The sequence below is a fragment of the Phytophthora infestans genome, genomic scaffold, assembly GCF_000142945.1.
Source record: "Phytophthora infestans T30-4 supercont1.1 genomic scaffold, whole genome shotgun sequence".
NCBI lineage: Eukaryota > Oomycota > Peronosporomycetes > Peronosporales > Peronosporaceae > Phytophthora > Phytophthora infestans.
Genome location: NW_003303758.1, coordinates 920,592 through 945,055, shown reverse-complemented (window position 1 = coordinate 945,055; position 24,464 = coordinate 920,592). Strand labels below are relative to the sequence as shown.

Sequence of the window (24,464 nt, the reverse complement as noted above, 5' to 3'; positions counted from 1 at the left end):
ATTTAGTCCAAATTGATCATATCTATTTTTAAACGCTCAAACAAGACTATAAATGACAGCTAGACGTCGCCCTGCCAACCGCAGAGGTCGTCGCTCCGCTGAGCACCTTAAGCTCTCTAGCCCGCATTTGCTCAGTCCGCGCTCTGGAACTGATACTCCGTCATCGACTTCGAGTCTCGATATGCCGGGATTTTCGTCCACCCCGCGCGAGGAGCTTCCACAGAAGTCACAGGAAGCTATCAAACGTGAGGACGAGGCCACGACTGCTGTTGCCGCTGCCATCGAGTCTGTCGTACTCAAAATGGAAACGGGGGACGCCAGTGACACGTCCACCACCACGTCATGCTCCTCGGATGGAGAGACGACGGCCATGCTGAAGCACGCGCAGAAACTCCAACTCAAGAAGATGCAGCGGATCCAAGAAAGCCCGGAGGAAACATCGTATGTACCTCAGGAGCCACGTCGTAGTAGACGCAAACGACGCACAGTAGACGTGCTAAGTCCGTCACAGCAAGTGTCATCGGGGCAAAAGTCTCCGCACAAGCGGCGGAATGTCGAAAAGAGCAAAGTGGCAGAACTCTTGAACGCTCGTCCAGCTGTGGCAGCGACTGCTGCTGCACGTGCCGAGGCTGCATTGAAGGATAGGAAGCGCAAACAGGCAGCAGCTAAGAAACGTGCTGCTGCCAATACAAAGAGCGCGACACCCGAGGGCGTTTTGTCGCCTGTTCAGGACGAGAAGAAGAAGACGCCGAAGAAGAAGCGAAGTCGCAAAGCGCGACGATCATTGGAATCCGCGTACTCGTTTGACACTCAGACAGAGTATGTGTCGAAGCTCATTGCTGAGCTCTATGAAGAGCAGGAACAAGACGATCGAGAGATGTACAGCATCACCAGGGAGACGGTTCTCACGGAGACGAGCGAGTGTGCGCAATCTCAAGAAGTTAAGGAGCTGAGCTTAGAGGAATTTCGACGACTGATGACATACGGTGAAGTGTCAGTTGAGTCCATCGCCTCCACGGTCCTGCCATTGTTTAATTTGGACGCGGACGACGTGTTCTTTGATCTTGGCTGTGGCACGGGAAAGATCTTGGTCCAAGCAGCGCTTCAAACGCCATGCAAACGAGCAATAGGCATCGAGCTGATGCAGAATCGCGTCCAGGAAGGACAAAGGGCGCTGAATCGACTCAAAGAGCGTGATATTGCCGTTCTCGAAGATAAAGAAATCGAGATCTTCCGAGGCGACATCTTTGTCCCTCCCGAGGAAGCTCGCCTCATGGACGCGACGGTGGTTTTCATCAACAACGTGATGTTCGGTCCTCAACTCATGCTCAAGGTGTTGCAGCTTCTCAAGGAGATGCCCAAGCTGCGGTGTGTCATGACGCTACGTAAGATCTGCGAACGTCACGGTCACGAAAAGTGCTCGCGTGCTGGCAACTACTGCGTCGAGTACGTCCAGCCTCCAGTTGAACAAGAGATCGACGTGTCCTGGGCTGATAAAACCTCCATCTACTTCTACGAAAGCCTCGACTTCAAGCTTAAGCAGCTCACTCAAGAGTTGGCTAAAGGTGGCCACCGTCCTATGTGGTGAAAGTAATGCTGGGCGACACCGCAATTATAGTCCAAGACGACGTGCATATACATAAGAACCGCGTGTAGATCCCCTTTCAAGAACAATGCAACGGGCTCACATGCACTCCACATTGATGAGTTGGTTTTGATAAGAGAAAATAGAGTTTGCATTGTGCTTCTCCCTTTCTGTGAATGTCTCGCTACTTATTAAGTTTGTACCGGTTTTAACTACACGTTAGGCAATCTGGGTGTGTCTAGATGAGAGTTGATCCCATGTATGGGTCCTGTGCGCTCTGTTCGAAGAAGATGGCCTCGTAAAAGTTACGGAATGCCTCCATCTCGCCCACACCCTGTGAGTATTTTGCAGCGTAGCTATCAGGTCCTGAAGACAGCAACAACTTGTTCATCTCAGCTTGGAGACACGGGATGAGCTTTGCCAATGGAGGTGCTGGCTTCTTCTTGGACGGCTCGGCAGTGTCTTCTACGACACGAGGTTCAGGTTTACTTGGTCCATACACGACGTCATCAAGATCTTGGAAGGCATTGCCACACAGGAAACCCAAACTATGCTGCAACGCAGGCATGAAGAGGTCGCTCTCGAGTAGATCCCACAAGTCGTTAAGGAGACCGATCACGTGTTCGTCTTGACCCTTTTGTTTGTCCGAATAGATCAAGAATTCCCGCCACTTATGCAGCTCTGTTGACTGCTCTTGTTTCTCCGCTGCAGCAACAGCAGCTGGAGATGGCAATACCGCCAGGAACAGCGCTTGAAGCAGTTCATTCAGCTCGTCGGCGGTGACTGCAGCTTTGCGACTGACTTTCCAGGCTTGCAACTGCTTATTCTTTTTGACCACAGCTTCGACGTGTGCTTTGATTTTATCTAGAGCTTCATCCAAAAAGTATTCGAGCCCAGAGGTCAAGAAAGCGTGGTGTGCCTGCTCCTCGGCCTCCTCTCTTTGCTTCTGTCGGTCAGAAAGCTCCGATCTCTTGCTCTTCTCGAAGACTCGTTTGCCGATGATAGAAACCTGTGCAAACACCAGTAAATGCCACAGTCCGAAGGCCACAAGTGCCGTCAGGTAGCGTGTGAAGGCCAGTAGCTTGGCGTCCTCCCATAGAGTATTACGTCGACTCTTTTGCGTCTTGTTCAGAGTCTTGAGCTCCTGTACGACGCTCTCCAGGTCCAACAATTGGTAGAGTCGTGTCTTGAGTCTTGGAAGAAAGCGCCGCACAGTCGCGCGGCTCTCGTCCGCCGTGGACCCTAGTGCCAGTTGCAAGTGCTGATGCTCGGCCATCTGCACTTGGATCTGTTGCGTGAAGCGCTCTGCCTCACTCAACATGCGTCTGTATGCGTAATAAGCGCCTCCAGCACATGCTGCACCCACGCCCGTCACGATCAGCAGCTTCTTGTGTCTGCGAGCGAAGCCACACGCGGTCTGCTTGGCATGCTGTAGAGCCGACCACATTGCGCCCTGTTTGACTAGATCTGACTATGTAGGAAAGTTGATGACGTTATGGCTGAAGATCTGCGTTTGGATTGGCGGAAAAATGAGTTTCAGTGTTTTATCGGTTTTATCCAATGATAAAGATACTTTTCGACACGAACATGGCCGACCGCTTCGATGCGCTATTAGCGCAGATGGCGCAGCAACATGGCGGCGTGGAGCCGCTGCTAGAGTCGTTCTTCGGCTTCCTGCATCGAAAGACTGACTTTTACGTGGTCTCCAGCGACCCCGCGAAGGCCAAAATGGGCTTCTTGCCTGGCCAGGCGCAGCAAAAGGTGCTCGCTGCGTTCCAGAAGTACCCCATGAAAAATCTCAGTGGCAACGCTGAAGCAGCTACTTCTACAGTATTGTCTGCTTCAAAGACTGATAGTACACGGAATCGTAGTGCTTCTGCTGCTGCTAAGGAGAAGATCAAACCGCAGCTGACGGAGGACGGCAAACAAGGTAAAGACTAACGATGTTTCTTGATAGTAAATGACGGTTAATTGACGTCGGTGATGACCCAGTCCCTGTAGGTAATGGCGGGGTAGCTGATGACTACACGTGGACACAGACGCTGGAGGACGTTTCGGTACGCATCTTGAGCTTGTACTTACAAGATACTACAGTAGTAAATCCGTACGATGGATCTTGCAGATTCAGATGGAGGTAGCGCAAGGTACACGGGCAAAGGCGCTGAACTGTCAGATCGAGGCGACGAAGTTACGTGTTTCATTAAAGAGTGATCCGACGAGGCCGTTCCTGGAAGGAGAATTCTTCGACAAGATCCGTGCCGATGAGAGTATCTGGTCACTCGAGGGCAACCACACACTGAACATCTCGTTGGAGAAAATCAAACCGACGTGGTGGGCGAGTGCACTGAAAGGCGGACCGGAAATTGATACGAGCCAAGTAGATTCTCGAAGGAATATTCAAGAGTACGACGATGTTACGCAAGGAGCCATCAGAAAAGCTGTTTTCGACCAGCGTCAGCAGCAATTAAACGGAGTTCCACTCACTCCTGAAGAGCAGATGCTGGAGGAAGCTAAAAGCTTACCAGGCTCGCCATTTCTACCTTCAACACAAGATAAATAGGCAAAGATGGAGACCCCGATTTGTTCCAATGCACACGCTTCATTTTTTTCACTGCTGCCGGTTCAGTTGCTTCTTGTTTATAGCTCTATCAGCGTCGGTTTAAGCTGCAGCGAAGATCAGCAAGCGAGAATAACGTTACAAGATGCCCCAGTGACGCTCGAAGCCATTCAGCAGACGGCAAATGGCCTGGGCACCGCTCATCGGGTACTCGGAGATCGAAATAGTATCGTCCAGCTGTAAAGTACAAGCACATAATACGTCAGCTCCTATTGCAATGACTCATAGACCGACAAGCACATACGTAGTTGCAGTTCTCCTTGGAAATGTGGCCGTGAGCCATGGCACCGAAGATGAACACGACCGGCTCGTCCTTAGGCAGCGACTCCACCCACTCCCACGGGTTCACGAGCGTACCAGTTCGCGTTAGTGCGTACTTCTTGCAGTTAGCTGGTAGGTGCTTGGTCACGGGGTTCTTGATCACGTTCAGAAGCGTGTGATTGCCGTCGGACGAACGGATCTTCAGCGTGTGTAGCAATTGCACTGCATTAAAAGATCAATACCGATTTTAATACTTCTTCGTCAAATAGTGATGTATCAATTGCTCATTGCAACGCACCCATGAGACCGGCGAAGCGCTTGTACGTGCGGGGCACGCGCATCTGCGAGCTCACTTCGACAAGCACTCCCTTTGTGCTCTTAATGTAAATCTGCATCGATAGTAGCAATATTTGTCAGGGAAAATACTACATATTCGTGCACAAGATTAGTACACGCCTTGAGATAGCCAGCCTTGTTTAGTGGAGAGTCGAGCAGCGCCATGAGTTCCTGGTGCAGAATGTCCGGACGCGATTGGCTGGCTTCGCGGTTCAGCTTCTTGTGGATGCCCTTGTGGTCGTCACAATTGAGCAGCTGGTAGCCCTTCGACGTCTTGACCGTCTCCAGAGCTGCCTGCTCGAGGATCACGATCACCTGGCGCCGCTTTACGTCCTCCTTGCTCGCACTCATTGTTAATTGTCTTTGTGAATGCAAAAAAGCACTGGTCACCACAATTTCGGAACTATTTTCGGTATTCTGGCTAAATTCGGAGTTAAATTTTGGGGTTACACTAAACGTACTTAGTGCAACGATCTTTAAGCGTCGTAACCTCTTCAACTATCATGGCACATCGTCTACTCCATGTCTCCTTCATCCTGTGTATACTCTTTATTGTCTCCATTCACGGCGCCGTGCTGCGGCGTACGTGGACGACGCAGCCGTGGTGCGAGAGTGTACGCAAGCCACAGTGGCCATTCGCATACCAGAAGACGGCGACGCAGACGCTGGAATGGCAGGGACGCGTGAATTCCAATGACCAGGATATCCGCCACCAATGCTCCGTCTTTGGTGTCCAGAGCAAGTGTCACATTTGTCAGGACTTCCCTTGCAACGGCAACAGTGGCGACCACTGTGCTTTCCAGTTGCAGGGCATTCCGTGGTCTGCTCTACCTAAAAACATCCCAACTGTGACGGATGTCCCGTGGGCCGTAGGAGGACAGCATCGCTACGATTATGATGGAGCAACACATCTATGTGTCTTCTTATCGGGTGGGCATTGCTTGTCACCGTTCACGACGGACTTTTCGCAGTGTGACGTGAGATGTTGGGGCTCAGAGTCTGGAGAAATTACATTCAAAGGAGCTCATCCGAACAGGAACTTAAGCGACGCGGAAACCTCAGATATATGGAGTTATTCGCCTTTATTTGGAGATTTAGGATGTGCACAAGGACATGTGATAACAGTGGCAGGAGATGGCTCAGCAGGATTTCAAGATGGACTAGCAGCAACATCACAGTTCAATCATCCACGAGGTGTAGCAGTCGACTCGAACGGCGTCGTGTACGTGGCAGATACCGCCAACCATCGCATCCGAATAATCGATCCGACCACCAAAAGGGTATCAACACTCGCAGGTGACGGCGTTGAAGGGTTCGTGGACGGACCTGCGCTTACAGCCGCGCGGTTCTCGTACCCGTCCGATGTTGCAGTGCGCGAGTCAAATTCGGGAACAATTACCGTGTTCGTAGCGGACACAGGCAATCATCGCATCCGACAGATCCGGAACGGTGTGGTTACTTGTCTTTCAGGCCTTTGTGGGGCTGGCGTAGAAACCGTGAGGCTGTCGCAGCAACCGGAGAAACCTCACGCCGGTATGGCTGATGGTGACCCACTCGGTGCTCGATTCGATTCCCCTATGGGCGTCGCAGTAGATGCAGACGGTGTTGTATTCGTCGCAGATACAGGAAACCACTTAATACGACGAATAGACCTGGACGGAACCACACACACAGTAGCGGGTGGTGTAGTTCCTTCAGAAGACGCAGACACACCCGGCTGTTTGTCGCCGTGTCTACGCGGTGAGCGTGGCTTTCGAGACGGAAATCTGACGTTTGCTCGCTTTGAGAGTCCTCGCGCTATCGCCATCGGCGCTCAACGCACGTTAATTGTTAGTGAAAGACATCGAATCCGTCGTGTCACGTACGATGGCGGCTCAGCGTCTACAATTGGGACTGTCACGGCCGCTAACCGCGTTGTAACCCTAGCTGGATCGAATGTACCTGGTCATATCGACGGGGAAGGCAACGAAGCCACATTCAACGCTCCAGCTGGCGTCACTTTTGCTGCCGATGGACGTGTATATGCTGCTAGCTCTACAGACTGTTCAGTGCGTCAGGTAACTCCTGCTTCTCTAGTCTCAAGAACTGTAACCTGTTCGACGCGAGCGACTGAAGTGCTACGTCCTAGTGGTTGCGCCTCGTACGAACAGCCTGTAGACGAACTTTTTCTCCAAACATCTCCCACTGCTAACAACATTTACCACAACTATCTTCAGCGCAAAGAATTCGACTCTGTTCAAGGCTCAGCAATATCTGGACGTACGTTGAAAGACTGTACGGGCTCTCCACCTGATGATGGACTAGTTCAAGGAGATCTCGCACTGCCATTACGTCATCCAGACACACAAGCGGTCATCTCTGACGTGTTACAAGACGTGGAGTACGGCACAACTATCAAGATCAGCTGTCCAGCAGCTTGTGATGCTGCTAGTACGACGTCAAAAGTCTACGGCTCAGGCTTATACAGTGACGTATCTTCCATCTGTCTCGCAGCAATCCACAGCGGCGTCATCGTAGCAGCACAAGGAGGCCTAGTGACAGTGACATTGGAGCGAGGAACCCAGTCATCAACCCAGACGTCAAAGACGCTGGGATCTACCGCACATGGAGTGACGTCGCTGGACTTACCGTCGACTCCGAACGACCGAGCTCGTCTTTTTAGTATCAGGCCCTATCTGCGACCAAAGCTCGAGGTTCAATCCATCGCTGGAGCTCCAAATGCACCGCTAGGATCCCTTCAAGACGGGTGTGGTTATCTCGACGCACAGCCGCCATTAGCTGCAAAATTTCTTGGGATTGCAGGGCTAGACATCGCTAAGAGTCGGTCACTGTCACGTACGGATCTCCTGTACATTGCTGACGCTGGGAATAATCGCATCCGCGCAGTCTCTGCTACGTGTGCTAAAGTTTGTGAGAACGGTGGCGTTTGCTCCGCTCCTGACGCGTGTACGTGTCTTTCAGGGTGGACGGGAGATGACTGTACAACTCCAGTATGCAGTACAAGCTGTGGTTCGAGACAAGTATGTGTAGGTCCCGATAACTGCGACTGTATCCCTGGATATGGAGGCTTTCCAGCGTGCCACACGCCCAAATGTGCTCAAATTTGTGCACATGGAGGAAGTTGTTCAGCACCAGACACTTGTTCTTGTGCGTCGGGATGGTTTGACGCCAACTGTACAACTCCAGTGTGTACGCAAACCTGTGGCAACGGCGGTAATTGCACCTCTCCCGACACTTGTACATGCTCTGACGCCTGGAAAGGTATCGATTGTCGTGTTCCAGTTTGTACTCAAACGTGCAAGAACGGAGGGAGTTGTGTAGCACCCGATTCATGTTTGTGTGCTGCCGGTTGGAGCGGATACGACTGCAGTCTCCCTATCTGTCCTCAAGGAGATTTCGTACCACATCCAAGTGGCTACACTAACGCACTGTCACGTCCTCTATCAGTTGAGAGTTACGTGCCTTGTGATTTTGCTCAATGGTGTCGTGAAACGGGGGAATTCGACTGTCTACATCGACTGTACTCTACGTCGAGTCCAGTGGTGAATGTATCAAGTGGCTTAGCGTCGAAAGGGAAGACTCCGCCGTCGTTTAAAGACTGTCTGCTTATTGAGTTAAGCGACGACGCACTCACACACTTCCAGTATCTCTCGGAACTAAACGAAACCAGCGATTTCTACCGCTTTGCTCCTGTTCAACCATACGGATGGGATACTGCTGCACCTTGGAGAGGGATCTCAAAGCCAGAGGAGGGATTCTCTCCACCGTTTCTTCTAACTAGCGACCGACAAGTAGCTCTTGTGGAACGTAGAAGCATTGTTCAAGGGGTTTATGTCTGTGCGCATGGAGGAAGTTGTGTAGCTCCAGATGTGTGCGAATGTGTCTCCGGCTGGGCAGGTTTCGACTGTCGTACTCCTGTGTGTTCACAAGGGTATTTTTCTCCAAGTCAAGTCACGTACTTGGCAGCAGAACCCTCGACAGCGACTCATTCACGACAACCCATTACCAATCCAACATACACAGCAACAGTTGAGCAGATTGGGTACACTCAAGTGACTGTCGCTACTGAGACTCGAGGTGGGGTACGATACAAACCAGCACAAGGAGGTTACGCGTGTTCGATTCGTAGTATCACCAAGTGGGAGAAACCTGTGACAGCCGATGGCTCTCCGGCCTATTTCTTCAATCACCCGAATTACTATTCGCGGTATATGGATCGCGAAGTATCAGCTGACGGTCATTACCATACTCACTGGACTGATATGATGTGGCCACCACTTTATAATCTATCCGAACCTCTACTAGATGATACACGGGAAGGTTGGAAACGTGGAGGGACCTGGAGCTATATTCCCGGTAGAAAATGGCAAAAAGGGGTCTGTCTTGTGGAGTTTAACCGTGTTTGCACCTCTGGAGTACAAGCTGAAGACCTTGTAACGGATGCAATAGGCGAGTTAGTAGTTGATACGGACGCTTCGTATCGACCGCAAGTCACATACACAGCACAAGCTGCTGGTCGTCGAGGGTTTTGGAACTCGTCCGTGTTTGGAGACTGCGTCGACCAAGTTGTGCGTGGCTGTTTCAACAATGGCACATGTGTGGCACCTGGCGTTTGTGACTGTGCTCCTGGGTGGTCAGGGAAGGATTGTGTCGTACCTCTTTGCACGCAAACTTGTATGAATGGAGGCAATTGTACACTACCCGACACTTGTACGTGTGCATTAGGGTGGACAGGAGCGGATTGCTCAATCGCTCTGTGTGCTCAAGAATGTCGAAATAACGGGACGTGTGTTGCACCGGATCAATGCAAGTGTGTAACTTGGGACTCGAATTGGCGAGATGGACGTGAGAATGGCGGCAAACCGGTCTTCCAACTCCCTGATGGGCGCGCACAACGTACAGGTTATACCGGTTATGATTGCAACACTCCAATCTGTGTCCAAGCCAAGCAATTCGTCTTGAATGTGGCATCGCGCTCGTCGAGTAACTTCCGTGCATTACGAGGAAACTACGACAGCGCCACTGCAACTCGCAATTGTGACACGTATCGCTGTCCTCAGTACGACGTGGAGCTCGTAGCTAACGACGGACGCTCTTTCCAGACTGGATGCTCTGTAGGAGACCCCGAGCCCAATCCTACCCGGAATTCCACACTGACAAGTGCTCAGCAGATCCAGAATCTGCTGGATGATCGTGATGATCTCAATATTGCACGTGTATCTGATGGGTTTCTATGTGGGAATATAATATGGAAACAAGGTGACATTGAAAGTGGTAACGGGACGAACCGAGTGCTCCGTACCAACTACGTCAATGTGACGAAAGTGGACGATGTTACATGGACGTACGGCATCTCAACGCCAGGTGAAGGTGTCTATGAATGTTTCAACTCTGGCGCTTGTGTAGCTCCCGACGAATGTGCGTGTGGCGATGGCTGGACTGGCATCGACTGTAACACGCCGCTATGTCGTTTTCAGAAGGCTGACAAACGCGCTGGAGTATCCTCCGGATGTCGCAATGGCGGCGTATGTGTTAGTAAAGACCAATGTCGATGTATCACCGTCCAATCTTCACTTCATGACCAGTATTCCTCAGCACCAACAGGTAGAACCGGGTACTTTGGCTCGGATTGTGCACTACCAATCTGCATCCAAGGAATCTTTGATCCAATCTGCAACGCTAGTGTTGTGGCTAACGCTCTCAATCTCACAAGTGGAAATATTACGGGTATCGACGGCATTGCCAGTAGTATCGTAAGCAGTGGAGATGGGTGTTTTCGCTGCAAGAACGGAGGACTCTGTCTCGCCCCCGACGTCTGTGCCTGTGCGGAAGGGTGGACTGGTTTCGACTGTTCTACTCCAATCTGTGAACTCTCTACAGCTGTGGTAGCGTCAGCGCGCTCAACACTTTTCACTGTAGACGAGCTCAAAGTGGAAACTTTCCGTACTGATCCGTGTGGAACTACCGGTGGTCGATGGGGTAAAGAAACCGTAAATGGCGCTGTAGTTGGTCAAGGCAATTGCACTCTTCCGATGAAATGCACTTGCTTATGTCGGCAACGCTACGACAAGAAACTTTGCGATTCCATCGGAGATTTTTGTGAAAAACCGTGGCAAGATCCTTTTCATCGCTCGATTCCTCCCGGTTTCGTGTACGGAACTCGAGATTGCGTCGATGGTTTCCAAGGAATCGAAGACGACGATGGCAACTTCCAGAGTTGCCACTTGCAGATCTACGTCCCGACAACGTGGCGTCGCTACACTGTAAGCTTTGTGGCTATAATCTCCGTCCTCGGAATGATAGTTCTCGTAGCATGGTACTACATCCGCAAGCGTGTTCGAAGAGCTCTGCTACTTGCGAAGGCGGAACGTCGACGCTCGCGTAAAAACTCGGAAGAAAATATCAACAAACCGAAACTTGGAGCCTTCGCACACCCAAAGAACGAGTAAAAGGCAAAAAAACAAGAGCATTGTTCTATTGTCTTCTTGCATCATAAAACCCTGCTTGAAAAATAATCTTGATACTACGACACGAGCATCTCGATAGGAAGCTGCGACGATGTGTCTTGTCCCTTGGGCACTTCTTTAGTGGCAATATTTGAGGTTACAGAGCCGACAGCGTTCGAAGCTTCCGCTTCACGTAAATACTCGTCACGACGGCCTTGTGACTCGTTTAAAAACGCCGTTAAAGCCTCAGGATGTCCACCATTCTCTTCGCTAGAGGTGGCCGGAAGAGGCTCAATACTAGGAAGCAACTCCTCCTCTTGCTTCACACGAGACAAGACCAGCTCCTCGAAGCAGTTGCCTGGCGGCGATAAACTGAACTCGCGACGCTCTTCGGGCTCCACATATCGCTCAATCGAGCTTCCAAACTCCTCGAGAACAGCAGCACAGATCGTCTCCACTTTACGCTCCAGGATCGAGAGAGATGGGAACTCGTTCATAACCCGCATGAACCACTCATTCATCTCGGCTGTCGACTTAAAATGATGACGATACAGTGGTTGGAAAGTGGATGTACCTTCGAGAAACACCGTGCGAATATGATGCTCTCGTGCCTGGCGATGGAACGGCAACTGACGGTCCAGCATCATTCGTTCCCAGCCGTACACACCATGATGTGCCATGCCGTAAAAGACGCCCAAGTCGTGAATCCACGGACACCACCACACGGGCATGTCCGTCACCAAACTCTCCTGTCCGGACTTCAGATACGCTTCCAACGCAACTCGCTTCGTGGACAGAATATCCAGCACATCTTCCAGCACTTGAGTCCGTCGCATGGTCACCCAGGCAGTGTTACGAGCCTTGAGGCCATGCGCCAACACACCTTCATACGCGTCCACGAACTCAATGCCAATCAAATCGCCCAGCGCCACTGCACGCTGATCAGAACCCAGCGGATCGGCACGCATGCGAGCCACTTCACGGCACTTGGGAGCAAACTTGGTCTCGTAGAACGAACGAGCCATCGTCGCCGTCTTGTTAAGATTGCCCCACTCCACAATATTGCGCCACGACACACTGTCCGTCTCCCACGAGAACTCGCGCGCTTGTTCTGTAACAAACGGTAGCATCGACGGTGTCGCTCGACCATCCGGCGCAACAACGGCTCGTTTGGCCAAGATCCGAGGCGCGCCGTGGATCGCCATCATGTACGCGAACGAGCGACGTTCGTCCTTAGTCCAGTCTGTGTTTTTCATACGATGATGGGAAGACGGAGCCACTGTCGCTTCGGGAAGTTGTCGAGCATTGTGCAGCACCGCCACGTGACGAAGAATATCCACCTGAGCAAGCTGCATGGCCTTCAGCTCCAATCGACGCAGCATCATGGTCCGTGCACGCATTTCCTGAGCAATTTGACGTCGCTGTTCCATAGCCACACGCTCCTTCTTAAACTTGTCCTTCTCATGACGTCGCTTGATCTCCTCTGCAGACAACAGCCAGCCTAGTAATCGATTCATATGCTGCACTTCTGGCTGCTTAAAGGAGCTCGCTGCTGCTGTCACATCACCCGCTTCAATCTTCCCGTTACTCTTCAAAGCGCTGTCATCGTTCGCTGAACTCGACGCACTTTCCGAGTCGCTCATATCCACGTCGCCTTCTTCCACAGGCGCAGCCACAGGCACAGGCACAGTAGCAGAGCTCTGGTTCGAGCTGCTCCCATTGCTTGCTTCCACTTGATCACGCGCTGCTTTCTCTAATCGAGCGAAATACAGACGAGGATCGGCCAGGATCTGGGCACATCGGCCGTATCCGTGAAGGAATACGCCCATCAGCAAGTTTCTGTCCGCGTCCTCGTTCCACCACGGCGTGATCTGAGTCCACGTTGGTCGCTCGCCCACGTCGACCAGCTCGATATGCGGCACCAACTTATCGACGCCATAATACGCGGCACGTTCGTCGATACTGGCAGCAGCGCTGGGTCTGGGCTTGGACGGATCCTCGCTCTCCTTGTACAGCTCATCACACACATCACACGCTGTGTCACCAGCTGCTGCAGCCTTTGCAGCATGTCCAATCGAACCACCACACGACGTCCGCCACCTTGTTTGGACTTGAGCACAAAGTCTTCTTCTTTCAGAACCGGCGACAAGTCTTCTTCATCGATCAGATTCTCCTGCTGCGCCAACGACGCGGCGTGGATCGAAGCCTTCACAAAGGTAGAGTCATCTTTGCGCTGCTCACACGCCAAGGCGGACACATAAATAAACCCACGCGCAAAGCGCTCCACCTCATTAACTGAGCGACTCCCGCCACTCTGACTTCGAATGATCTCCCAGCGACCGAATCCGTAGTGCATCAGCGCCCGTTGCAGACGATCGCGTCCATTCTGTGTCCACTCTCGAGGCGCACTCTTCTCTTCAAGCCGTTCGCGCTCTTCCTTCTCCTTGTCGCGTTTCTCCTGCTCGAATTCATCATCCGAGATGCTGCCGTCCGAGAAGCTCCCGCCATCGCCAAAACGGGCCACACGCGTTCGCTTGCGTTGCTGCGGCAGCAAATCTTCGGCTTCTATCGGGTCGGGCTCGGTCAGACCCACAGCTTTCTTCCAAAAGTCCGGATCGTCCAGATCGACATCATCCGACGTCGTGGCCGACACAAAACTGGCCTTGGAGAAGCTGGACTGCGCCTGCTCCGTGTACTGTACGATCTGAGACGAGCGCTGCAAGATCTGGTCGATATCTAGCGCACAGAACTGCTCGCCAGCGTTGTCGTCGTCACGGAACACATCGTACGCTCCACGTTTCAGCAGCTCGTCGATCTCCTTCGACTCTTCAGCCTTAGAGCTCTTGTTCCGTTTCTTGCCGCCTTCTTCTTCGTTCTCACGACGCATGTGCGTGAGCACTGCCTTGTCCAGTCCCAGCTTCAACGAGGCCTTGTGGAACATGTGCATCTCGTACGTCTTACGCGTGATGAGACGATAAATCTTCACCGAGTGGGTCTGGCCGATTCGATGCGCACGGGCTTGAGCTTGCAGATCGTTCTGAGGGTTCCAATCACTGTCAAAGATGATCACAGTGTCTGCGGCCGTCAAGTTGAGTCCCAACCCGCCAGCTTTGGTTGATAACAGCATGACAAACCGCTTATACTCTGGCTTTACGAAGCGATCCACTGCTGCTTGACGGTCATTTCCTCGAATATTGCCGTCCAGGCGCTCGTACAGGTACCCACAGTAGCGTAGATAATCCTCGATAATGTCCAGCACACGCACCATCTGACTGAAAATCAAGACCTTGTGTCCTCCGTCGTTCAGACGTGGCAACAGCTTGTCAATCAACACCATCTTGCCGCAACACTTGACCAACATTTCGTGACGCTGCGTGTCTGTCGTCAGGCCTTCGTTCAGAATCTCCTCCACGCCATTATTCAGGTACGGATGGTTGCAGCACTTGCGGAGTTCCATCATGACATTCATGAGGTTCGGGACGTTGCGTGGGTTGCCGCCACGGTTCAAGAAAGACGTGTTTCGCTCGTAAATCGCACGGTACCACTGTTTCTGCACGGGTGTGAGTTCCACTTCGACAATCGTCTCTTCCTTGGGCGGGAGCGACTTCTCGACATCCTCCTTCACACGACGCAAGAGATACGGCTTCAGCATCTTGTGCAGATCAGCCACTTGTTGCGCTTCGTGGAGATCGCCAAACTTGGCGAGGAAATCCGAGACACTGGGGAACGATTTCGCGTCTAAGAAGTTCAGTAACGCCCACAATTCCTCCGTCTTGTTCTGAAGAGGAGTGCCCGTCAGGAGTACGCAGTGGTCTCGACGCAGCGAGCGCATCTGCTCCACAAGACGTGACGACTGGTTCTTCAAACGGTGCGCTTCGTCCACCACAAGACATCGCCAATGGATCTTCGAGAGCACGGCAATGTCCTTAATAGCCACTTCGTACGTCGTCACGAGAATGTTAAAGCGGTACGTCCTCTTCTTGTCCGGCCGCAGTTGGTCGTCCAGATACTTGAACTCAAAGTCGCGGATGATCTCCCGCGACGCGCTGTTGCCATGATACACGACGCAATTCATCGTCGTCCACATCTCACACTCGTTCTGCCATTGCACAATCAGCGAAAGCGGCGCGACGATCAAGAACGGGCCTCGGATCTTAATCTTGGGGTCATCTCGAAGGAGATTCAGGAACGACAGTGTCTGGATCGTCTTTCCCAGTCCCATCTCGTCGGCCAGGATACTCGGTCGTTCATTGTACCAATTCCACAGCAGCCAGTTCAGTCCTTCCAGTTGATACGCACGCAGCGAGAGCGACTGATCTTCGCCGAACTTGGGCGATTCCTCCAGCTTGCGGTACTCGCGAATACTCGGCCGAGGTCGTGGCTTCCACACTTCCTCGTCGGGCACAACAATGGACGCTTTATACTTGGTCAACGCCGCATCGTCCTTGATATCACACGCACGCTCCCACGTGGCATCAGTGTACGGCAGGATCCGCCACTTGATGTAGTAACGCATGCCGTCGTCCTCGGGCGCGTCCGGGAAATTGGGATCTGCGGACATGGGCGTGTCCTGACGATGGGCGATGATACGGTGGATCTCCAGGTACTCGGGGTTAAAGTACTCGAGCTCATCAGCCGCAAGGGAATCCTCGTCCATGTCGCCAGCTTGACGATGTGGGTACTGTAGTCTGTGCTGCTCTTTCTCGTGGAAACGCTTGATCTTCTGCTTGTTCGTGAGCGGATCCAGCTCCAGCAGCACTTGTTTGGTCTCCCACGACGCGTGCATGTAGGCGAATCCCTTCCACTTAATGAGATACTCGGAGATCGTCGTCTTGGCCGGTCGATTAGCAAACAAATTGGCGCTGGCCGAGTCGGCCGGCGGTGTTGGAGCTGGTTCCACGACCTCTCGTTGTCGTACGCCCATGATCTTCTCGATCACCATGGTGGCCACTGCGGCCTGGTCGTCGGCCGGCTTGGCCTCCTGCTTGAGCTTGCTGGTGTCCAGCTCGAACTCGGCCTCGTCGGATTCCGAGTCGTCGTCTCTCGGCCGCTTCTTGTGTTTCTTGGCCTTCGTCTTGTATGAGTCACTGTCTGAGCTCGCGATATCTTCGTCCGAGTTGGGGACGTGGTACGACTTCCGTTTCTTATTGGCCGAACGTTTACTATGGCGACGATCGTCCTGTAGCTGCTGGGCCAGCTGCCGGGACTTGTCGTCGTCGTTTAGATCTTTGTCCCGAGGCTTCTTGGTCATGACGCGACGTGTGTGGCAGGCCTCACACTCGCGCGTGCGACGATCGCGGTTCGGATGCTGGCAGGCCGCGCAGATCCACGGCTCCTTGACCGGTTTAGCCGGCTGCAACTTGCGCTTACGCTCGCGCTTGGCCTGCCGGTTGGCCAAGCTCGTGTTGAAGGCCGTCAACTTGGTGAAATCATCGTCTGGCTTCTCACACAGCGGACACACGTACGCGTCCAGGGCCTCTAGCTCCTCTTGGGTCAGGATGAGGCCACAACAGCTCGGGTGTACCCATCCGTTGCAGCCGCCGGAGCCGCGGATGCACTCGATCATGATGCCGGCGCCATCGGTCTGCTGACACACGCAGTAGGGCGTGGGGTCGGGCGTGGCCATGACGGGCCGGAGGGGGGAGGAAGGGGAAAGAAGAATGGATGCGGTCGCGCCCTCGTCTCTTCCCGTCTCTCGTGCGGAAAAGTGTCGCTCAACGCTGGCAGCCCTCCAAACTGCCGGCCCCTCTTCTCTGAAGATGCATCATAATTCCATCCAGTGCTTCGGAATTGTACCCCTTTTGGGAAATGGTTACGAAATCTATTTCAAGAACGTAACCTTTGGTAATCCGAAAAAAAACGAGCTGAAACTAAAAGCAGTGATTTGCTCTAGGCTTTTTTAATTTTGGTAAAATAACGACTGGCCGCTCCAATTGCAATGTTCCTTTTGAGGCTTTTATGATAAAAGTAAAGTTTCAGCTAAAGTTTCAGTATCACAAACATTTTATCATAATTTTCATATTGCAACCTGTTAAGGAAAACGGAATGGCAGACGAGGAAGAGGAGTTGTTGACGTGCGTGGGCGTAGCTTTCAGTGCATACCCTGCGCTCTGCGCGTTGCCCCATGTAGTCAAAGCAGTAAACTCTTTCGTAGATCCATCACCACGGTGGACCATCATGCGTGCTGCCCGTTATGGCTTCGTGCGCTTGCTGGACCGGTTGGCACTGAACGAGCGTCGCGGACTGATAACTCAAGAAGTCAACATTGACGAGGCCATGGGCAAAGCAGCTAAGCACGGTCACTTGGCGGCTATTCAGTGGTTGCACCAGTTCCGGCCCGAGGCGCGTGTGTCTGTTTTCGTGCTCATAACAGCTGCAGAATTCGGGCAATTGGAGATTGTCCGATGGCTCCATGACAACCGATCAGACCGCTGTACGTCTGCGGCGACGGATCGAGCAGCAGCCAGCGGATACTTGAATGTAGTACAGTGGTTGCATTTTAATAGGCAAGAGGGCTGCACATACGACGCCATGACCGGTGCTGCGGAGTTCGGTCACTTGGATGTGGTCAAGTGGCTCCACCAATATAGAGCAGAAGGGTGTACTGTGCATGCTATGGATCGTGCTGCTGCTAACGGTCACTTGGACGTCGTACAGTGGCTCCACGAATATCGAGAGGAGGGCTGCTCTCGTCTCGCGATGGACTTGGCGGCCCAGAACGGACACGTGGAAGCTGTCAAATGGCTACATGAACACCGGACAGAAGGGTGCACTGCCGCTGCGATGAATGGCGCTGCTACGAACGGCCATTTGGACGTTGTGAAATGGCTACATGAGTACCGAGTAGAAGGCTGTACGAGTGTTGGAGTGCGTCATGCAGCTGCGAACGGACATTTGGAGTTGCTCAAGTGGTTGTACAAACATTACTCAGCTGTATTCCAGCTCTCACAAGTAAATATTATGGACGACGCAGCCTCCCGCGGACAAATAAAAGTGCTGCAATGGCTTCATGATAATAATGTCGAAAGCTGCACTACTGGAGCGATGGACGGTGCCGCAGCCAGAGGGCATCTGAATGTGGTAAAATGGCTATATGCGAACCGTGCGGAAGGCTGCACTAGTAAAGGTATGGATCTGGCTGCATGCAACGGTCATTCGGATATCGTGTGTTGGTTACATACACACTCAAGTGCTGGGTGTACGTCAAATGCTATGGACTTGGCCGCAAAAGGTGGTCACTTGGACGTCGTGATCTTCTTGCACGAGAATCGATCAGAGGGCTGCACATCTCGAGCCATGGACCACGCCGCGGAGAATGGTCATCGAGCAGTTGTGCGGTGGTTGCACGAGCACCGTCCAGAAGGTTGCACCACAGATGCCATGAACGCTGCTGCTCGTAATGGCGACGTGCGGCTGCTGGATTTCTTGTACTCAGAACGTACCGAAGGCTGCACGCTGCGTGCTCTAGATCGAGCAGCGTACACTGGTCAACTCGCCAGTGTGAGATGGCTTTTAAGCCACCTCCCCGAGCAGTTCGACGAGCCGGAGCGAGTCCGAGAAGCAATAGAAGCAGCTAGACGGGGTCGGGCTGATCATGTCGCTGCGTGGTTACGAAGACATGTTGAGAATCACATCGAACAAGACGAGTCATAAGTTTTTAAAACGCTGCTGTCGTGTGAATGTACGGAGGCGTTGCAAAACAAAGTACTAGAAATACAAATAATTATGAATTAAAGGGGGAAAAGAAAAACTTCAAATTTCTGTTGGGACAGGCAAGCAATAAAAGAATTCCAAAAGTCCAGCCGAGAGAGACGACGACTGCTTCATGCGAGCTGTTGCAGCATGTACAGTACAAGTGGGTTTAAGCGTATTGTTTTCCTTAAGCACTATAGATAGACTCACTACCAGGTGCTCCGAAGTAATCATTGTTTTGGAAATTCAATACCGATACAATATTTTACAATAAACTATTCATTTTTGAGGTGCCAGATATTACTTTCAATAAAAAAAATCACATGTCTTTCCAATCTTGTTTTTCTTTTACTTTTTCGTGTTTTTAACGTTAAAACCTTTTTATATGAAGTTTTATCGGACCTCACTTAAATTTTGTAATGGTATCTTACAGCCGATGAGATAATTTTGTTGATTAATAGCTTTCAAGTAATATTATTCAACCAATCAAATTGAATAGGGGTAGGTGAGTCCTGCCGATCCGGGCGTATCACGTCCGATTGATACGCAAAAAATGTGTATGCCTATCCAAACTCTAAGTCATTGACATGTCACCTGCATATTTTGCTTTATTGGACCAGTAGACCAGTGACATGGGCTAAGACGAACTACAGCCTGGTAACACCTTGCGGGCTAAGGCAACAACCATCGGTGCGCTCGTCAAAATTCTCAAAGACGAGAAAGTTGAACAGGAATACATAAGGACGTGCATTGATAATGACGAGAGCGGAAACATGTTCGTGTGTGTGATGGATAAATTTGGTATGTATCTTTCATTTAAGGAGGAAAAAGGGAAAACCAATAGCTCGCAGCACTGCCATGCAGTACTATCAGCAAGCCAAGCTCTGGCTGCTCGATCAGTTCCCTAAGCACCGAGCTTCATTAGAAGCCCGGTTGTTGAAAATGGGGAAGCCACTAGACAGCTTCGGTCTGAAACGAGATGGTGGCGGGCTCGTTGCGACGGCACCACCTTGTACGAAAGATGATTTGATAAGAATGATGTTGAATTTGTACACTTATGCTAGCTCAGATAGTGGCCAAAAAGATACAACTTTACCATGTCTTCTCTGGTACTAATTCGGCCGCGCGTCTGACTTAGCCATGGTTCGCAAACAAAACATGTCAGTGGCCGCAGGCGACGTCTTCTTCCTGCGCTTGGCTCGCGTGAAGACGTCTTAGGAGCAGGGGCTGTCGCTCTTCCCTGACACGGAATTGGCTACGTGTCCCATATTATCCATTGCGCTCGCCTTAATTCTCCAAGCCGCCCCAGGCTCAGTCCTCGTCAGCAACCTCCCAGAACAAGCAGGCTTTGCAAGCTCCACGCTTTCTCCCGACGTCCCGCTGATCGAGCTGCCCAGCGCTCCGCAAGTTACCACTGGTCTTGCCGCTCCAGCAGCCCCGCCGCGCGTCGCCACACCCCTACAGTATACGCGCATGCTAACCGGGTGCTAGACCGTGCGGCGCTTGCTGCTGGTGTGGATGTCGCCTTGACATCGCACTCGTTTTAAAGAGGAGGCGGTTAGCACGCAAACGGCTGCAACAGATGACTGCACGCTGGATCTTTGACAGAGACTCCTGGAATCTAAGCACGACGAACAAAGGGCTCGATTGCATTTTCAATACAAGCAAAGAAGACCACAAGATAGCAAACGTACTCAGCGAATACAAACCCAGAACCGCGGTGCCGCTGCAAGACTTGACTGGCTTTGACACGCCAACGTGTGAACCGATGGATCCGGTGCAGCGTGTCCTTTTTGCTACCCGCTTTCAGCTCAAGACCGACAGCCTCAACACCAGCAAGAAGGTAATAAATGTACTCATCTCACGCGCCTTCCGTCACTTCCCGCTACTCAGAGACCTGGACCCGACAAGTCCAGCTGTGAAGCGCATCGATGCGGCTGCTGCTCACGCTGATGCCCACCAGCCGAGCTCCTTGCATGGTCCTCGCACCTGGCAACTCCATCCACTACCTGTGAGGACGTAAAGACAAGTAATGCACCCACCCACAGCGGCGATGAACAGCCAATAGAACCAAGCGAGAACCAGAAGACCATCGACCATCAAGCAAAAGTGGTTAAGCACTTTATAGAGCACATCAAGCGACAGGACGCTCGCATAGATGCGCTCAAAGCGAACCTACACCAAGAAAACAAAGCTGTCCAGATGAAGGCACAGATGAAGTTAGCACGCTAAGCAAGAAACAACGCCGGGTGTCTCCAACTCACCTTCATGCTACCTAGCTTGCGTGGTACGCTCAAGATCCACGCCGGTACGCACTGGCACCAAAACAAGAGCGGTCGAGAGCGAAGTTTCTGGTGGCCTTCATGAAAATTTTCTTGAAGACGGCTTCGTTCTTGACAAAGAGGCTGACGATATCGTGACTGTGTTCTTGAGGTGGGCAAGAAAGCAGAGAAAGCCGTACTTGCCTTTCTGGATAGTGAAAAGTAGATCAGCTCGCGTGGGTCGAGTGCCGTCCTTAAGCGCTTGCAGACTCTTCACAGCAAAGAAGACCTAAACGACAGAATCAAGCGCCACCAAAATCTCCTCTAGTCTGTATCCATTCGCGACCCCGCTCCAAGCTACACCCAGGACGTTTTAGAAGTAAAGGATTAGCAACAGGAGCGCATAGCTAGCAAATTCATCATACACATTTACCATAACGCATACATCTTACTTAACCCAGATACCTAACCAGGTAGAGCACCACGCCTTCAGCCACTAGCCCGTGACGCGCCTCCACCCCACAATCAAAAAGATGGCGACGGCTGGGTTTGAACCCCTCAAGGCATAGCCCTGTGCTCTTCCACTGAGCTACGTCGTCGTTGGTTGAGGGGGTGGGTGGGGTGGGGAGGGGGGGCTGAGGATCGATTCTTGATTGGCCGACAGCCTGAGCTGTGGAGCTTGAACGTTCGAGTTGGAGGTCTGCGTAGTTGAGCGAAAAACCTTAAGACTGAGCGTAGAGGCCTCGTTGTCGGGGGCAGTTTTGTGTGTTTTGAGCTCTGCTAGGCTGTGAGCCACAGGTCGGGTGCGAGTCTAAACATATTTAAGTGGCAGGATAGGATTGGTGAAAAATCAACCAATAAGTGCGTACATCTGTAGCTGGCTGTCGTTGGTGCTCTTAATAGTGGGCCCCACCACGAAATTTGGGGGCTCATTGTTGAATTTACCAGACTAAGAGCACATGGCTCCTGGTCGGAAAAAGGCATGCTTTTATTTTTAGCTTTTTTCAGCTTTCAGGTCATTTCCTTGCGCCTATAAACATGGTTGAAAGTCTGTCTGCAGCCGCTCCCCAGCTTGGGGTGTCTCCCCTATCATCACGCAGTACCGCAGTTGTCAGTAAAAGGTACATTCAGAAGTGTTCGTACGGTGTTTGTTTTTGCACTTTGTACCAGCTTTGAGGTACAGGTCCGATGGTCCGAGGGTCCGATAAATTTTGGTATGGAGAATGAAAAGGCTTATTTTGGCTGGAATTATTTTGTTTAGCTGTTGGTTTCAGATAAACAAATGTCTCATTTCTAAGAGCTGTGACAATCTTGTTGCAATGTTTTTATCGGAACACCTGCTCACTATGTGTGTATATTACTCTGTTATTCCCAATTGCCTTTATCTAGACGAAGTGCTAAATCTGAGGCAAATTGGGTATATTCGACTGTTTGGTTTTGTACGTAGTATGCACCATTGACTGCTCTTACCACAAAACCACAAACGCTAACTCGTTGCTCAAAAAACAAATTTGAGCTCACCAGTTTGCTATCCAATTATGTCGTACCCTATTTCCCTGTAGCCAGTATTCGCTAAGAATGTTTGACATTGCATGTGGTACAGGTGCAATATTCTTAAAAAGGAATGGATGTATCCCTTGTCGATCATGCAAATACCGTTAGCTGTCCTAATGTGTGTATTAGCATGCTTAGACCCTTGTGTAAACGTAAACATGTATCCAGTGTCGGGCAGCATCTCGACGAACTCCGACTCTTCACCGGTCAGACCGAATCCGCAGCCTAAGTCCAACACCCACGAGTCTCTCGTTATACATGTTCCTGCGTCAAGCAAATCAGGATACAAAGAATATACCTTATCCTCCAGCTGCATCTTCTGCAGACTGATTTGGCTTGCAATCAGCTGGCGACGTCGGCGTTTAAATTTCGTCGACTTGCCCTCCGTTAACGCCAATCGACATCACAGCATCCATCAAATCGTTCGTTTCGTGTGCGTCGAACATATTCTAGTCGCGGTCAGGAGTTGGTTAAGACTCCTTTCCGTTGGGAGGGCTGGCTGAGGGCACTGGACTCGTGGTCGAATCCATGTGCACGGCGTTATACGCATCCCCTGATGCGTCCGCCGACAGACAGTCCTCCGTGCGTTCTTTCCCTTCACAATCGAGTTGGACTTGCCCTATCCCACCTTTAGCGTCGGCTCTTGGTGGCCGCGTGCCTTCTTTACCGAACGAGGGTACGATCAGATGTAGCGCCGGAAAACCTGGAGCTCCATATCTTGATTTCTCTTGGCGCAGTGCTGCATGAGGTGCTGTCCATCACTGATGTCGCTGTGCACTGCAGCACAATAGAAGCACGACATGATGCCGGTATTTCCTTACGTCGGCGCGGGAGTAGACTTCCGCTTCCCTAGTGCCGATCCGGTGGTCTTAGCAGATTTGGCGGGGTTTGCATCAACATGATTCACGGATGCTCCGTTGCCCAAGGTCTTGATTTGAGCCTTGCTCTTGCTCCCAAAACACGCTCAGAGTTTTGACCCCACCTTATCCAGTGTGAAATCCTCCGGCGTAAACACGATTGCTGAGCCTCAAAGATGTGCAGGCAATACCGCCAAAATCTTGATCAGCATTATCTGCTGCGAGATCAGTCCGATCTTCAACGCGTCAGCGCTGTTACAGCTCACCTGCTCTCTAGCAGCCTTGAGTTGCTGGAAGAGGTGGAAAACGTTCTTGAAGTCAGAGGTTGCAATCGTTTCGAAACGTTGCACTAACTCGACAACCCCCGATGCCGTTTTCAGTCCATAGCGCTTTTCGATGACACGCTAAATCTGATGAACCGGCCTTTGCATCAACCTCTCATCTGGGAAGCCCGATGGAAGAGTTAGGCTGAGCAAATCCTTGATGTACGAAGATTGCTGCCTGACAAACGCCCTTTGCAGCGCGTACGCATCCCTTTCTTCATCCGAAGCCTCTTGTCCTGGTTCGGGTAGGACAGATTCTCTCTCGGTCGCATCCTCATAGCGTGCGACAGGAGCGCGACGCTTTTCTGAAGCTAGGTGACGACTAGCGCGATGCATAGCGCGACCAGATGTGCCTTGACCTTGTCTTTCCATCCGGCGAACAAATCCTTCTTGCCATGGAAGGCCAGCTTATCAACCACGGTTTGGCTCGGTTTGCTTATCTTACTTATCTAACTTGAAATGTTGTTTTCCTTTTACACTGAAGATAGACTCACTACGTGTGTATTTTACTCTGTTATTCCTAATTGCCCTT

General features: G+C 51.6%; 10 protein-coding genes across 10 annotated transcripts; 5 read left to right on the top strand and 5 right to left on the bottom strand.

The window, feature by feature from the left end:
- Nucleotides 1-877: 877 nt before the first annotated feature.
- PITG_00145 (histone methyltransferase, putative) lies at nucleotides 878-1,588 on the top strand (the record flags this gene model as incomplete). The annotated part of the gene is made up of 1 exon (XM_002908726.1): nucleotides 878-1,588. The coding sequence occupies one exon, from the start codon at nucleotides 878-880 to the stop codon at nucleotides 1,586-1,588; it is 711 nt and encodes a 236-aa protein (XP_002908772.1).
- A 130-nt stretch (nucleotides 1,589-1,718) lies between these two features.
- Nucleotides 1,719-3,032, bottom strand: PITG_00144 (uncharacterized protein; the record flags this gene model as incomplete). Its single annotated transcript, XM_002908725.1, has 1 exon — nucleotides 1,719-3,032. The coding sequence occupies one exon, from the start codon at nucleotides 3,030-3,032 to the stop codon at nucleotides 1,824-1,826; it is 1,209 nt and encodes a 402-aa protein (XP_002908771.1).
- Nucleotides 3,033-3,172: 140 nt separating this feature from the next.
- Nucleotides 3,173-4,145, top strand: PITG_00143 (nuclear migration protein nudC-like protein; the record flags this gene model as incomplete). The annotated part of the gene is made up of 4 exons (XM_002908724.1): nucleotides 3,173-3,366; nucleotides 3,457-3,515; nucleotides 3,578-3,642; nucleotides 3,708-4,145. The coding sequence occupies 4 exons, from the start codon at nucleotides 3,173-3,175 to the stop codon at nucleotides 4,143-4,145; spliced, it is 756 nt and encodes a 251-aa protein (XP_002908770.1).
- Nucleotides 4,146-4,280: 135 nt separating this feature from the next.
- On the bottom strand, nucleotides 4,281-5,150 carry PITG_00142 (ribosome biogenesis protein NEP1, putative; the record flags this gene model as incomplete). The annotated part of the gene is made up of 4 exons (XM_002908723.1): nucleotides 4,281-4,379; nucleotides 4,447-4,685; nucleotides 4,762-4,838; nucleotides 4,918-5,150. 4 exons carry the CDS (start codon nucleotides 5,148-5,150, stop codon nucleotides 4,281-4,283), a joined length of 648 nt encoding a protein of 215 aa, XP_002908769.1.
- A 152-nt stretch (nucleotides 5,151-5,302) lies between these two features.
- Nucleotides 5,303-11,248, top strand: PITG_00141 (uncharacterized protein; the record flags this gene model as incomplete). Its single annotated transcript, XM_002908722.1, has 1 exon — nucleotides 5,303-11,248. The coding sequence occupies one exon, from the start codon at nucleotides 5,303-5,305 to the stop codon at nucleotides 11,246-11,248; it is 5,946 nt and encodes a 1,981-aa protein (XP_002908768.1).
- Nucleotides 11,249-11,322: 74 nt separating this feature from the next.
- On the bottom strand, nucleotides 11,323-16,871 carry PITG_00140 (chromodomain-helicase-DNA-binding protein, putative; the record flags this gene model as incomplete). The annotated part of the gene is made up of 3 exons (XM_002908721.1): nucleotides 11,323-13,260; nucleotides 13,326-13,917; nucleotides 14,035-16,871. The coding sequence occupies 3 exons, from the start codon at nucleotides 16,869-16,871 to the stop codon at nucleotides 11,323-11,325; spliced, it is 5,367 nt and encodes a 1,788-aa protein (XP_002908767.1).
- A 905-nt stretch (nucleotides 16,872-17,776) lies between these two features.
- On the top strand, nucleotides 17,777-18,320 carry PITG_00139 (uncharacterized protein; the record flags this gene model as incomplete). Its single annotated transcript, XM_002908720.1, has 2 exons — nucleotides 17,777-18,112; nucleotides 18,288-18,320. The coding sequence occupies 2 exons, from the start codon at nucleotides 17,777-17,779 to the stop codon at nucleotides 18,318-18,320; spliced, it is 369 nt and encodes a 122-aa protein (XP_002908766.1).
- A 53-nt stretch (nucleotides 18,321-18,373) lies between these two features.
- PITG_00138 (uncharacterized protein) lies at nucleotides 18,374-18,898 on the top strand (the record flags this gene model as incomplete). The annotated part of the gene is made up of 1 exon (XM_002908719.1): nucleotides 18,374-18,898. The coding sequence occupies one exon, from the start codon at nucleotides 18,374-18,376 to the stop codon at nucleotides 18,896-18,898; it is 525 nt and encodes a 174-aa protein (XP_002908765.1).
- A 2,889-nt stretch (nucleotides 18,899-21,787) lies between these two features.
- Nucleotides 21,788-22,655, bottom strand: PITG_00137 (uncharacterized protein; the record flags this gene model as incomplete). The annotated part of the gene is made up of 3 exons (XM_002908718.1): nucleotides 21,788-22,009; nucleotides 22,237-22,284; nucleotides 22,653-22,655. 3 exons carry the CDS (start codon nucleotides 22,653-22,655, stop codon nucleotides 21,788-21,790), a joined length of 273 nt encoding a protein of 90 aa, XP_002908764.1.
- Nucleotides 22,656-23,222: 567 nt separating this feature from the next.
- PITG_00136 (uncharacterized protein) lies at nucleotides 23,223-24,210 on the bottom strand (the record flags this gene model as incomplete). The annotated part of the gene is made up of 3 exons (XM_002908717.1): nucleotides 23,223-23,347; nucleotides 23,381-23,491; nucleotides 24,138-24,210. 3 exons carry the CDS (start codon nucleotides 24,208-24,210, stop codon nucleotides 23,223-23,225), a joined length of 309 nt encoding a protein of 102 aa, XP_002908763.1.
- Nucleotides 24,211-24,464: the final 254 nt, after the last annotated feature.